Here is a 15,000-nt window from a genome sequence, read left to right as displayed (position 1 = left end):
TCGTCTTTTGTTTGTTTATTTTTGGATGATAATAATTTCTAATTTTCTTTTTTCAGGGAAGGATCATCGACAGCGATTTGCCTCCAAATCACATGGTATTAGCTGTGCTCAGTACCATATTATGCGTATGTCCGTGTGGGTTGGTATCCCTGTCTTATGCAGTTAAGGTAAAATAACTCTCCACCTAGTAGTGCCCTATACGATATTCGCAAATGAAGAGTACGCATTTAGAATATCAGTAATAATCCCCCTTATCTATATGGATTATGCATGTAGAAGATGCATAGTGAAGAAGATGGCATGAAATGCCGGAAAGTTAAAGTGGCTTAGGTTACCAGTTAGGGAATCTTCTTGAAATCCGACTGCTTCCCGAAGGCGAGCTCCTTCATGGAACGGTTTCGTTTCGCGCCTTGGCTTTTCTTGATTGCGAGATTTTGAAGGGTGGCGTAACGCCATTGGTGGGCTCGCGGTAACCGTGGAAAACAAGCTTGAAAAGTTGAATAAGAAGCCTTAGCTGAGTCCGTGGGATTTTTTCTTACTTTTGACAGGTAAATCCTGCATACGTTGCTGGAAATCCGGCAGGAGCCCACTACAACTCAAAGAAAGCTTGGAGATGGGGCATCGCATCGGTAGCATTTGGTTGCGTCATTATCTCGATTGTGATCTGCTATTTCCTTGTCCTGATTTCTCTTCGAGTTAATGATTACCGGTAACAATAAAAGACATTAACCACTTAGGACCATTTCAAACGCCGGATGTAATTAGAAATGAATATGTAATAACAATAATAATAATAATAATAATGATTGACCGTTTCCCTTGGGACCTTTCAGAGCTAATGAAGCAAGTATCACAAATATTAACACAACAAATCTTTAAGAATCGGCGAATGACACACAATATTGTCAAGCTTAGCCAAGACAACCTACGAGGTCGGAATAGGATTTGAACACAGGATCCTCACTACTCGGCTGTATCACCCCAAGAATTGGGAGGAGTCGACCAAAATTACGAAGATCTAGCCTTTCCAACGCAGATTTTCTTCTTAGAATTGCTTCATTTTAGGAGTTTGCTCAATTTACGCTTGACAGTTCGAGTTATGAACAGTTGCGCTAACCGAAGCCTATACGCAAATGTGTCACAGTCGAAGTTTAACGGAGTGCTGTGATGGAAAGTACAGTACCACTGAGTTGTTTCACACTGATTCGGACAGAAGAGGAAGTCTTTTATCCTTGATTCCAGTGATTAAGTTGGGTTCACGAAAGCAAATTTGGAAGGCAGGTTGCGGAAAATCCTGTACTATATGCAGAACATTTTAGGCGGAGCAACTGAAGGTGTGAACACAGTAAAATGGGCAAATCAAGTTAAGCAGCGCAACCAGACGAAATAACTTTAACATACAAGAGTTTACGCACAAGCCTCACAACAATTTACGAGCATTGATGCCTCAAATTTTGAAATAAATCGGAACACAACTTGCACGAGCATGTGTGTGACTAAAAGTATTGCGCGTGTGTATGCTGGAGGAGGGTGAAAAAGGAAAGATATCATACCTTATTGGGAAGATATCTGTTTACAAACAATTACGTCTAATTTCTTTTGATATTCAAAATTGCCAGCCACCGAATAAACCCTATGTTTCGGCATCCAATAAGGCTCTGGTTGGCACATTAATATCAATAGGTGAACTCATGTGTTCAGTCACATAAAAATTAAAGATAATGACGGAGTTACCCTATAACATTTGGAGAGAACAAATAATAAAGAATAAAGAATATTTTCCATGGAGCATTTTTTGAATGATGATTGAAAAACATATGCAAACAGGATCCTTTCTTTTACCTTTGTCTCGTTCCCAGCCCATTTTGAAAAACTAAAACACGATTAATCCATGGTGTAACTTCGCCCCCCTAACCGCTGCTACTCGTTCAAAGTAATTTCATGCCGTTAAACATCGTATTTTGAAGATACAGAGAGTTTAATGGCTCCCCAAGGGTTTCTTTGAAAGATACACTCCCATGATTAGGAGCGAACAACTTCAATATTCAGCCGAATGATGTGACGGCATTTTAACAGACCGATCTATTTTAAGACTACCATCAAAAAGGCAGTTCCGCTTCGGTGAGGCTATGACGTCAAGTTAGTCTCTTGTGATTGGTCATCGGGCTCCTACAGAGTTTCATTCGCGGGAAATTCAATCTAAAAATAAATCGGTCTGTGAAAACGCCGTGATAGGAATATAGCGCTGTTGTTCGCTCCAAGTCATGGGTTCCTTGTGTTAGATAAATCCCACTGCCTTCAAAGCTTTAGATTGCAATATAATTTTTTAAATAAAACTGCCATTTAAAATCCTTCATTTTTGCCTTCATTTGGCAGAATGTCAATATCTTTTTATCAATATTATAATTTCTGTGCATATTGCACATTAATAGGCCATTTTAGAGTTCATGTCTGCCTCCTTTTCAAAGCGAATCTAAGTGGGAATTTTTTTTTTTGTTATGAAAATTAGTTTTCATTCACAAAAGCTTCGCACTTAGACTCGCTTTGAAGAGGAGGTAGACGTGAACTTGGAAATGGCCCATTAAAATGAGACTGCCACAATCATGCCTAACTCTTTAGTGTTATTACCCTCATTGCACTATCAGTGGTGACAACTGCAGTTGAATTCAATCAGAAACCCATAAGGGTTGAAACGTGTAACGGCCCCTTGTGTGCTGGGAAACAAGCTTCTGAATATTCAATTTGCTAAGTGCCATATTTGAAACAACAAGAGCGAGGGGTTTCCAAATATGGTACTTAGCACTGAAACATTCAACCAATCAGTTCGTACTGAATACTCGGACGCTGTGAACGCGCGTTACACGTTTCAACCCTTATGGGTTTCTGATTCAATATGACATCCACCTGTACAATGTCAAAAAATTATCCTTGAATTCCTCCTTAGTGATAGATAGGATCTTTGAGTTTTCAAGAGGGATTCTTTTAACACTCCCACCCCTGAAGCGGCCGCTAGTGTCAAGTAAAATCGTCTAGCGTTAGACAGAGTAAAATCTATAAGTATCTCTCCAGGGTATTACACTTAAACTCACTGGCTACTTATCAATCCTTAGAAATTACCCAAAGTTTTACGAATAACATGAGAAACATTCGCACAGAACGTGAGCCTTGGATGTGCAAAGTTTTGTTCACAAAAGACAAGAGAGACGCCTGAATAATGAGTAATTTCGGCGGCTATTTCTGTTTCTGATTGAGCACATGCGTTTTTGAGGTAGCGGTCCAGCAATCAAGTACTTTGTGTAAGCTGCCTGATTTGCTGACTATATTTGAAGCATGATAAGATGACATTTTGGGTCACAGCAGATGAAGTATATGTACATTTCACGCAGCTGTATAGAATGCAAAGGAACCTTCAAGGGGCTATGTCAGTCTATTTTTAATTAGCATCTCTTCAAAACCAAAAATGTCTTGCCATCAACTGAATTTCCAAAAAAATTAGAGTATTCATGAACCCTCGCTTAATAAAAAAAAGCCAAAATTTAATGACATTAGTGTTCTATTCACAAACCCTAATGCGTGCTCCAGAATGCAAGAAATGCATGAAGAGGCCCAAATTTCAAAATTTTCAAGGGTGTTCCCCCCCCGACCCCCCTACAAGCTCTTGCCTTTGGCCCTGGAAAAGTGCCCCTTTGTGGTGCACTGTCCATTCTCCACCTACAACTGGTTTTGCTGCCTACTAAAATACTAATTGAAAACCCTGATCTCTCTTAGGAGGGAAAGGGTTGACTGTTGTTACCAGGTAGAACGTTGCATGTAAATATGAAGCTGAAGATGGAAAAAATCCTTGAGGATGACAATCCTTTACAGATCTTTGAAAGTTCAAATAAAAAATGACAAAGGTTTTTGCAGCATCTTCAAAAGAACCACAAAGGATCCTTCAAGATCTTAATAGATCTCCGTTTTCAAGAACTTTAAGGATATTAATACTAAAAAATGAGAATCCTTGAGGATATTGGCCAGGATCTGGGAGGTTTCTTAACTACTTTCTCTAGGGGCAGATCTAGGGGGAGGGGGAGGGTGCCCCCCTCCCCCCTGAGATGACCTACAGCTTTCTTAATATACAACTGGTACTCTGTAAAAGAAAAACGTCACCAGTCAGCTACGCCATTCCTTAGTAGTGCACCCCCTCCTAAGAAAAATCCTGGATCCATCCCTGTTCTCAAGGATTTAAGTTAAGAAGACATGACTCAGATCTTCAAGATCATAATGTTCTGCAAACCTTCATACATCTTTTTACCAAGATCACACAGTAATACTCATGGAACTATTATCAACCTAAATGCAAGCAAAAATAATGATATCATATCACACAACACCCTGTTTTATTGAAGTCCAACCTAATACAGATAGGACCATCACAAGTAGTCTTTCCACAAGCTGTCTCTCAAATGTGCCTTTCAGCAGAAACTGCATTGTAGATCCCCATGGTAACTGTTCCACCAACAAGCCCCACCACAGCACCAGAAACAGCAGAGCCCCCTAACAACAGGGCCACACCAGCACCTCCTAACGTCCCTGAAATGGAGGCTCGGTCCACTCGTACCTGGTTTCGGTTGTATCTGGCAGACATAATAAAAGATTTTATTAAAAACTGAACCACGGATGTCAGATTTCCAGCATTTTCATTGGCTCATCAGACACAGACTATCAGTTCATACACCTGCTGTACCTAATATGGTCAAGGAAAGCATCAGCAATAAAGCAAGCTGAAAACATTTTTGCAGCTCTGAGGCAGAAATCAATGCATTAGTCAACAATACTACCCCCAGGAACACCAACGAAACAATCTTATTATTCTTCTCAGGTTTGCTGAATACGAAATGATTATAACCACCTTGGCGCTACATATAGTACCTTGTTAGAAATCTATCACTTCATACCCAGCACGCCCTCTTAGAATAATAATTATTGTTAAATATTATTTAGCTCTTATTAACCGAGCAGGAGGTGTGTATAGGAGAATCTTGACCGAGGTCGTGAGTACAGACCGAACGCAGTGAGGTCTGTACACACGACCGGTTTATAAGATGTTTATTATATGGCAAACAAGAACAATTTAATTCGTTTAATGTAACTGGTTTGTACTAACTGACATTTTGCTTGCGAACGGCGATGAGTGGCGATGAGCTGAACTTAATTCTGTCAAAGTTTGCTCGTCATCCTCTCTTTTGTCATCATGCTGTTTGGCACTTCCATAAAAAAATATTGCTAGAAGAAAATACTCAATATTTTTACATTTTAGTTTGCATCTTTTCACCGCAAAACATTACCGGTCTAGATGGGAAAATCTAGACCGCGGTCAATATCGATTTTAGCCAATCAAATTCGTGAATTTTGTGTTCCCAGTCCTCGTGAGACAGAGCCATATAACAATTTAGGATATTAACCTTTCACCCAGTTAGCCAAAATTCCATTTCAAAATGCTTGCAACTTTTAAGGCCAAAGTCAAAGGAGAGTCAAGGATTATCATTTCCATTATAGTCTTATGATACAATAAAAATTAAACACAGCTTTCACCCTATACCTCAGTCTGTAGGCACGGTCAATGAAGCCATCCTCGTCGATTCCATCACCACTTGTGGCTCGTCCATAAGTCATAAGAGATCCCAGTGGAATGCCAATAATTGCACCATTTCTACCATAACGAAGAGCTGTTTCAGTGACTGCCTTTAATGTACGAGGCCCTGCTGCAAGACGAACGGCTGGAGCTATCACAATCATTCCCAACAACGCCCCTGCTTGGATGGTCTTGAAAGTAACATGTGAATAGAGCTCCACCCTTGGGTACTTTATATTTCCCATTTCTTCATCAGTAAGCTTTTGTCCCAATATGTTACGAAACCAGCAAAACTGGTGGCTCATTGTGATGTAGCACTGTTGTTTTTTCTTACTATAAACCTTAAAAATTAAGAAAAATGTACCGGTACTTTATGTAACTCCGTGGTCTTATTCAGACCGAACATAAAAGCATTGATCATCTTTCATGCAACAACAATAATGTTAGTCGGGTTCACACTTGGGATGTAAGAAGGCTTTAAGTATACCAGAGTTCTACTTTAAAATGTAAATGACGTTAATTTGCAACCTCAGAAACGAGTTATGTTCAGAGAAGCCCAAGTATGATCTAAAGTCTAGTTTTATCACCCTCGAATGCGCGTACTTGAGCAGATCAAAACACGAGTAAGTCTCAAGTTGGCCTGAGTTTCTGTTGCACTTATGGCCTACTTGGGCCCCAGTATGAGCTCGCCTATTGAAAATTTGTAAACAAATATCATTAAAAGTCACGCATTAAGAACACATTTCTTATGAAACGCCCTCATGTACTACAGCATTTTCCAACAGAGGTTTGCTTAAATATAGGCTGAAGCTTTAGATTTTAGAGTATTAATTATAAAATGTCAGGTGAAAATAGAGACTAGAAATTGGGTTTTGGAATACAATTAAGTTTCACTGAAGCATGCATCATTTGAGCGACAGCAGTTCGAGATCGTACAGTTTATCCGTTGCTTCTAAAGCTAATTTCATTTCAAATTTACCGTTTATGCTGAATGATATTTTCTTTTTGGTTTCACCTCGTGGCACACGCACAACATTTAAAATACCGTGCAGCCCTGAGCACGAAGGCCTATGGTACGAGTTTCTATTGAAAAGCTTCTACACCTTTGTAAGTACAATGCTATTAACTTTGTTACAACCTACAGTAACGCTGGCTGCCTACCTGCGGAAGATTTGAGAGGCCTTACTTAAGCAAAAATTAAGCTCCAACCCGACAAAAGAGCAAATGAGCCGCACAGCGGATGTGTCGAAAAGTAGGACGAGGACGCGTGGACAGGGGATGCGGGGATGCGGGGACGTGGGGACGTGGGGACTCGGGGACGTGTGGACGTTTCAGAAATGGGAGAACATCCCCAAGAAAGTTGAATTGTTCTTTTGGAAAAATGATCAACTATGTTCTTTTCAAGTACCAGCTAAATACACAGCAAAATTCAAAAATTGGATTCTCGAAAAGTCAGTCTTGCCACCCGTCACAGAGCTCGACTGTGTAACAAAGCAGATGACCTAAATGGCCTGGCCCAAGGCTGACACTGCAGCTGAAATTTCACCTTGCAGCGTTTGTTGTTGTTGTTGTTGTACAAAAACTTGACCCTTGTGACTTCTTCTCTGTAACTGAAGTTTAAATACTGTGCCAATGTCCTTGTTGGCGGCATCATAGTTTTGACTGCATCTTTTTTGGCGCTTGTTCAATTTGTTACCTTTGATGAAAAATTATGGTTGTCACCGTTGATATTGTCAAAAATGTTCGTCATCACAGGGCCATAAGCCCCCCCCCGGGAGGGGGGAGGGGGGAGGGGGGAGGGGGTACTGCCATATATGAGCTATATACACTGTATATAGGTATGTGCCGCTGCGAAGGGTATGGTTTTTAAGCAGTTTACTCTAGGAAAGGGTACATGAATCAGAGCGTTTTTGTCTAGAATAGTGTATAATTTTTCACGGAACTGAAAATTTGGTTGAAGATTTTATCTTGACTAAGGAAACCAGAAAAGGACTGAACGAACTGAACAAGTATAAATAATTCCTTTTCTCGGAGAGAAACGATTGTGGTATAGGTTTTGTTTTGGCTAAACTGTTTTGGTGACTTCTGCAGTTTCTGAAAAACAGCCACTCTAGGATAGGGAGGATTTGGGGCTTATGTCAGCGGTATATGGGATACTACCCTATGTATAAGTACACATTTTGTACCATGAATCTTGTTGCCTACTATTGTTATTGCGCATACGTTCTGCGGATCTCGAGATACTCGGATTTCCTAAGGGTGGTGCTTATTGATACAGGGATATTTTTGCGCGATTCAAAACTATGCGGAGAAAGCAGATCTTAGCAAGTGCTCTTGGTATCCAAAAAGAAAATTGGGGGTAACCACACATTTTTCACAGATAATGCCGTGCATGCGGAACCCGCGCCCGCAGTGCGCGCAGCATTCAAAACTGTGTTATCCTGTCAATCATTTCCCTTTCACTGGAAACGGTGCATTTCTGTGCGTTGGCGATCTACCTGTCGAAAGGACGCCATCAAAGTCTTTTGCACAGGTAAATACATTATCAATACAGTTTTAACGTCTTCTTACACTTTATTCCGAAATACTACACTGAATTCGTCTTAAATTAAGAAAAAGCGCAAATGACAGCCAACGCACAACAGCTGACGTTCGAATCGCCGCTTGCTGGCAACCCAGTTTTCGCACCGAAGTTTGTTCACAAAAGGTTGCCACAAAATCTTTTCAATGGTTTTCTGGCCCTTTAATTGCGAACAATTGACGTGACGTCGGATAGCACAGTTTTTCCAGCTCGCTGAATTCTGATTGGTCAATTTAAATTTCAGTAGCTCTCGTCGTATGTGAGGTGAGGCTTCACTTTGGAAAAGAACGCCGTACATTGCGTTGTACTGTTAAAGCTTTTTCAAATATTGTTGATTAATTATCTTCGGAAAATGCGTGGTTACCCCCAATTTTCTTTTTGGATTTCAATAACACTTATTAAAACCTACTTTTCCCGCATATTCAGTAAAACGCGCAAAAATACCTTTGAATTAGTAGGCATCGTCCTTAACTGCAAAAATTAATGTTGAAACTGTACAACAAAGCACTGTGCGCTGAGGACAATATCTCCATTTCTTGTCCTTTTAAACTCTGCAAATGTCGAGCAACCTTATCAGACTTGCAGATACAGTAAATTCTTAAAATCTTGAAATTAGATATCAAAAATAAACATCAAGAAATTGATGTACAAAGTTAATCAAATTTTGGGAATTGGGTAAAAAATCGATTGTGTCATTTGGGATTGCACAAGCTAAATTATAAACGGGGCCGAAGGTGCTGCCAGCCACCGCAGGGTCGAGAAAACAAAAGCAAAACAAACAAACAAAAATAAAGGGATGGATCTCTTTCTTAAATTAATTAAACTATGTAAAAAAGCGAACCACATTGGAATGACGTTTCGATACAGTTGCGGAGCCTACACAATCAGGGACTAAAGGCGCTTTTACGCTGCAACGTTTCGTGCAATTTGGCAACGCCATTGCAAAACAAGTTGCACGAAACACCACCCAATGTAACATACCTTGCACCGGCCAAAAACGTTGCGACAAGTTGCAGAACCCTTTTTCGGATAGCAGAATAGACCATTTCCGAGTTCATGTCTGCCTTCTCTTCAAAGCGAGTCCAAGTTGCTGTAAAAATTAATTTTCGTTCATACGTAAAGTAGAACTAATTATCATCACAAAAAAGTTGCACTTAGACTCGCTTTGAAGAGAAGGCAGACATGAACTCGAAAATGGCTTATTGAGTTCACAAGACTTAATTCAAGGCAACGTTGCAACGAATTGTCATAATGAACTCCTTTGATGACATCCATTTTTTTAGACGCATTTCTTTTTTACAACGATCCTCAAATAAATTTAACAACATAGAGTATTCAAACGTTAGTCGAAATTGTTGTAGGGTATTTTCCACACAAGCCCCATGAGTCAACCTTTGCGCCTATCCTTCTATTTTTAGAACGTTCTATCTTGGATATATTTTTAACTTATTTTCAGGGCCATAGTTGGCACCCATTGTCGACTGATATAACTTTTTGCTTACGTCATAAGAATGAAAGACCGCAACGTACCACGGGATGGTCTTAAAAACCGTGGCTTTTGTGCTGTCTTTTCATATTACATCTCGCTGGCGTATGATTGGTCAAAATATGTCAGTTGACCTAATGAACCTCAAGCACTTTGATCGGCGATGCGTAATACGTTTGTCGCTCCAAAAGAGAAGCCATTTGAATGCCTTTTGCTGAGTCGGAGTTGAGAGAAACGTTCGATGCCGTCACGAAAAGAAATTTTTGTTTGTCCTCTGTTGATTGTCCTTTTCAGTTCTCTGTAATTTAAGTTTCTTTTCACTCTCTGTTTTAACACACAGTCTCCATTCATGACAACGAGGGCACGAGGTGATAAAATATCAAGTAAAACGAGGCTCCAACAATTCCTAACATTCCAAAGACTACTGCCGTTAAACTCAAGTATCTTGCGTTTCTAGATCTCCAGGCTGCTCCCTCCCGATTGCCGTCATCATATGCTTTGTCAACCTGTTTAAAATTGAAACCATGACAACTTATTACGGTGAACGATATTTTTGAAAGCAGACTCAGGTACATGATTCAGTAATGGTGACTTCGAGCGAGGGACCGTAACCCGGCGTTATTGCAGGGTGCATTTCGAACAAATCATCTTTATACGTGCAAACACTTACGCAGTTCCCCCTTTAAACATTCAGAAGTTTTTGGAGGATTACAGCTAAATTTTCCGCGAACATGACTGAGATGCTAATAAACAGAACCAGGAGTTCATCAAGGAAAGTCTCCCACACTTGGCCTTCCAGAGTAAATTTATTTATAGAACGCCTTCCTTGGGAGATTCAGCACGCTCACTGATGTCAATAGGCCACTTTGGAAAATACCATAATACTTTTTGTCTGTCCACCCAAATTTTGCATAAGCATCCATAAGCATTGTTTTTGTTTTGTCTTGGGACCATTGTAAGTCCCAAGAGAAACTGGGAACAATGTCTATGCAAAATTTGGGGGAACAAACAAAGAGTATTATGGTAGTTTCCGAAGTGACCTATTAAAACAGAGCTATCTCTGTGTCAAGGAAAGTATGATACTTTTCGCGGGAAAAACCTGTTCCTAAAAATAAATTTACCCGGGAAAGGGTTGACTCGAGGAATAAATGGAGATAAAGACTCCAGTTGATGAGCTCCTGACAGAACCTAGCGGGGGCCGGGTGCTTGTTTGTTTGTTTGTTATTTATTTGTTTGAGCAGGTTGAAGTTTTGGCAGCTATTCAGCTGATGTGCACCTGCTACAACACCGGGAACGTCATCCCCTACTCTTCTCGAATAGTGTGTGAGTTCTTTAACGTCCCACAGGAAACTAATGAACAGGTGAGACGGGGCCTACGGTTTCTAGTCCTTGGACTTGAAAGTCTAACCATTTGCGGATTTAATTACAAAGGCAGCACTTTCTGCTCAGTTATTTAAAAGCTCTGAGTGTTGGTCCGGACGGAGTCGAAATCACGACCTCATGGCAGCCCGGTGCTCAATCAGCTGAGGCACCGATGCCCGGTCCTTTTGCGTCCCAGGGAGAAGACCCTCTTATTATTACGTCCACGCTGACTTTTGACTTAAACTGGGCAAAATTAATTACGGGCACAACTTAAGTATCAATTGGCCTACACAGTCAATTTCTGAGAGCCGTAATATAACTTACTTGCATTGCGCAAATGAAACCAACTACACCAAGCGGAAAGCAACAGCATATCATGCCAGTGATTGCCAAACAAAGATGATTATCTGGCCTTGGAACTAGCTGGCTCCTGTTTTGATGCTGTGTACTGTAACGAGATGGTTTTCTCGCATCATCCTACAAAGGACATTAAAATCAAGAATTCAGAGAGAAGTTAAAAGATCGCATGCACACTTTTTATGTCTTTAGGCAAGGATTTTATGAAAATAGTATCTTTTTATAGAAACTCGCCTCGATGTTACAGGATAATACCGAGAAAACACAACTATGAAACTTCAAAGGGAAACTCCCAACGGCAGACTGAACGCAAGGCACCCTGGGATGTCCAATAACCCTGTTTCCGATCCGTAACAATTTCCGGTCTAATACACTACAGATAGATTCACAATCATTTTTCTGGCCTGGATAGTTCAAAATTAAGTGGATAAATTAATATCCAGTCGATAAGCTATCTCAAAACGTATTGTCTGGGTTATCCGCTGAACAGTGAGCGATTTATCCATCGGGTACAACAATGAGGTGCACCCTTGGAACATTATGAGCTTTCAGGCTGGTCAATCAGGATGTAACTTAGAGTGCTCTATATTTTTTCATGAAATGTATCTGGGTCCAGTTGCATCAAAACCTGATTAAGGTAATCCTGGATTACGGGAAACTTAAATTGCAGGCTATTCTATGATGCGCCGATCAAATGGAAACTTCAACATCCCCACCCCCATCCCCGGCAAACCCTGGGCATATGACTCTGTGCCCGCGGAGTGGGAAATTTGACGGGTAAGGCCCTCCCAGGGTTAAGGAATTTGACCTTTTCCTGGGTGAGGAGGGGAAAATTGAATCGGAAGTGTCAGGTTTCAAATGATTTTTTTTTCCTGGCACTGAAGTTGCTAACAGCTATAAGCACGTGTTTGGACGAGATGGGAGAGTTTAAAGTGGGTTGGGGGAGGGGGGGGGGGGGGGAATGTTGAAGGGTTGAGTTGATGAAAGGTCTTCATGAGACTTTTGGGCTGGGCTTTAGCTTTACTTCAGTGTAAAATCACAAGATTGGGGCCTTATGACACAATTTTTGGATACTCTGAATCACGCCCATAGCGCCGTGAGATTCACTATGGAGGTAGAGAAAAATGAGATGCTCCCTTTCCTTGGGGTGCAGTTTTTAAATCGCGCACCATGTGTTGAAAGAAAGCTTTACGTTAAGCCGACAAACACTGCGCTACTCCTGCACTATCATAGCCATGTGGACAGCGGCTACAAGCATGGCTTGCTCGTCACTATGCTTGATCGTGCGCACCAGCTATCATCATCTTGGGCGCATTTTTTAGCAGAGTGTGAACGTCGGACAGAAGTTTTCCGTAAGCTGAGGTATCCGAATACCTTATTGATTCCGTCATCAACAGGTTTATCACGTCCAGAGTCGCAGTGGACCAGCCTAAACAGCATGCCGATGACGCCATCCGGATAGTTATCTCCTATAAAGATCAGGATGCTGCAGTGTCTGTCAAACGACAACTTAGAGATCTTAGCAGCAAGGTGCAAAAGACCATTCAACCCGTGTTTACTAGCCGCAAGCTTAAACAAGATCTAAGTTTGCGTGAGCCCAAGCCTAACATCGTAACCCAGCAATGCGTTGTTTATTTATTCAAGTGTGACCTGTGCGATGCAGGTTATGTCGGGTACACAAAGGGCCACCTTCACACGCGCGTTGAGGGACACCCTCATAAGGCGTCATCTATTTACAGGCATTATTGCAAAGAACATAACACTGCGTTCCGAACAATTTCTTAGCACGCTTCAATGTAATCAAGAAATGTACGAACAAATTTGACTGCCTTGTTAATAAAATGCTGTGTATTCAATATCTTCGTGCTAAAGTATTCATGTAATTAGCTTGGCACCCTTTTATGCAAATTCGTTTCAACTTAGCCTTTTCACAAACCGCATTTTATCTTTGTAACCTTGATAGTAGCGCAAGATGCGTTATCTGTCACTTATATTTCTTGTTTCACGACAAATCATAAAAATGGGAAACATTTCCAAGGGAAGGTATATATATAATTGTGACTGACTGACCTTTACTGCAGGTACTGCAGGTAGGATAGTAACGCGAACTTCACACTGGGAATCATCGTCGGTTGGCCAAGTCACTAAATCCAGTTCCGCGGTGGATCCTGGTAGAGAGGTAGCCCGGCCTTCTTCTTTGATGTTCTTTTCGTCACATGACGACGTCAGTGATGTTTTAGAGCGGACTTGTGGAGGATCGAGCTTTTTTAGTTCGAAAGTTCCATTGCGCAGAGCTTAAAGTTAAAATACTCATCATCAATTAATAACCTAATAAGGCCAAAAAAAAAGTTGTTGCAGAAAATGCTTGATCGAGATGTTTAATAGACATTTAAGTACGATAAAAGTGCAGAGATGAAATCAAAGGGAACGCTGGTAACCAAAAACCAAAACTAAGGCCATCGAAAAGTCAGGCGTTGAGAAATCAGTACAGGTCTCTACTAGAAAATTTGCATTTACCGGTAGATCAGATTTTTTTTAAAATAAAAAACATATTATCGTGACTAGCTGTTTACAAAATACATTACACAAGTTACTTACACTACTAACATTACCAATTTCCAATACTTATTACAATGTTAATAATTATTTATTTACACGCAAACAAAAAAGGCCAAACAGCCGCGCAACTGCTGATGGCATGTATGATTCTTAGCATTGATTGTAAAAACTTAATATAAATATAAGCGTGTACGTTTACAATTAAGTACGTTCTAACACCTTAAACAGTTACTTTTACAACACAACACAAACTTATTGTTCTTAGTATAAATGTATTTTTCTGTTTGGTATTTGATCTTAAGCTTAGATTTGAAACCTTCAATACACGGAAGTAAACGTTTCCTTCTGCAGTTCCATAGATAAAGTTTACCAATTAATATTAAATAGTAAAGTAAGGGACATGACGATGAATCTATGCTAGCAATTATGATACCCTGTAAATTAGGGACTTTGTTTTGTTTTGTTATTGAAAAGGCGTATTGCTCGCAATCTTTCCAGAATATATTCGAGTGCGGACAATGGAAGAGAAAGTGGTGTAATGTTTCAGGTTCTGTGTTACAAAAAGTGCATTTATCTTGCTCAGTATAGCCAACTTTATATAATTTTGTGTTTGTATAAAAGTATCGAATTTATGACCTTGTAATGGAAGACCTTAACATAACTTAAGGTTCAAGAGCCACTGCCGTATGGGAGTGTAAACAAGTTCAAAGTCATCTTCGGATAATTTAAATTCTTGTTTCAGTTTATTTGCCTTGTTTGGAAGTTGGGCTTTATTGCTAATAATCAAGCAATAATAACCTTTTGATTTGTTTTTCATTGATTATGTCAAAAATATTTCCATTATGCTTGAAGGAAGACACACCTTTAGTGGGGCCACAAATCTCCTTTAAACTGTGAGGCATCGCTTGTCTAAGTCCAATCCACGTAAGTACATTAACTTTTTTTAGTTTCTTATTTATTACATTGTAGGATTCGATGTTGCGAAGGTTAAATAAAAGATCACTGACAGAATATATTCCGAAATCGAAGAATGTCTTATAA

General features: G+C 40.2%; 3 protein-coding genes across 4 annotated transcripts in view; 1 reads left to right on the top strand and 2 right to left on the bottom strand.

Annotated features, from left to right (window-relative positions):
* LOC138007958 (transmembrane protein 91-like) overlaps window positions 1-1,484 on the top strand; it is an 8,730-nt gene extending 7,246 nt beyond the window's left edge. For both annotated transcript variants that reach the window (XM_068855107.1, XM_068855106.1), the window contains exons 4-5: window positions 57-167; window positions 549-1,484. In XM_068855107.1, the coding sequence (XP_068711208.1) occupies window positions 57-167; window positions 549-713 (276 nt within the window). In that variant the 3' untranslated portion in view covers window positions 714-1,484. The remainder of the gene's footprint in view (window positions 1-56; window positions 168-548) is intronic.
* A 2,878-nt stretch (window positions 1,485-4,362) lies between these two features.
* On the bottom strand, window positions 4,363-6,894 carry LOC138007957 (uncharacterized). The gene is made up of 3 exons (XM_068855105.1): window positions 6,776-6,894; window positions 5,582-5,955; window positions 4,363-4,616 (listed from the first exon to the last, which is right to left on the bottom strand). The coding sequence occupies exons 2-3, from the start codon at window positions 5,917-5,919 to the stop codon at window positions 4,442-4,444; spliced, it is 513 nt and encodes a 170-aa protein (XP_068711206.1). The 5' UTR covers window positions 5,920-5,955; window positions 6,776-6,894; the 3' UTR covers window positions 4,363-4,441.
* A 2,090-nt stretch (window positions 6,895-8,984) lies between these two features.
* Window positions 8,985-15,000, bottom strand: part of LOC138007956 (uncharacterized) — an 11,619-nt gene continuing 5,603 nt past the window's right edge. Inside the window, exons 4-6 of the mRNA XM_068855104.1 lie at window positions 13,471-13,694; window positions 11,368-11,520; window positions 8,985-10,187 (exon numbers count right to left, since the gene is read on the bottom strand). Coding sequence (XP_068711205.1) covers window positions 10,029-10,187; window positions 11,368-11,520; window positions 13,471-13,694 — 536 coding nt within the window. The 3' untranslated portion in view covers window positions 8,985-10,028. The remainder of the gene's footprint in view (window positions 10,188-11,367; window positions 11,521-13,470; window positions 13,695-15,000) is intronic.

The sequence above is a fragment of the Montipora foliosa genome, chromosome 6, assembly GCF_036669935.1.
Source record: "Montipora foliosa isolate CH-2021 chromosome 6, ASM3666993v2, whole genome shotgun sequence".
NCBI classification, from domain to species: domain Eukaryota; kingdom Metazoa; phylum Cnidaria; class Anthozoa; order Scleractinia; family Acroporidae; genus Montipora; species Montipora foliosa.
This window is presented reverse-complemented; position numbering and strand designations above follow the sequence as displayed.

What these genes read in the sequence shown, in the direction of transcription:
- LOC138007957 (XM_068855105.1), bottom strand. Translation starts at nt 5,919, where the DNA reads ATGAGCCACCAGTTTTGCTGGTTTCGTAACATATTGGGACAAAAGCTT. An exon ending in GACCGTGCCTACAGACTGAG is followed by an intron (nt 4,617 to 5,581) that starts GTATAGGGTGAA and finishes TATGTCTGCCAG; the next exon opens with ATACAACCGAAACCAGGTAC.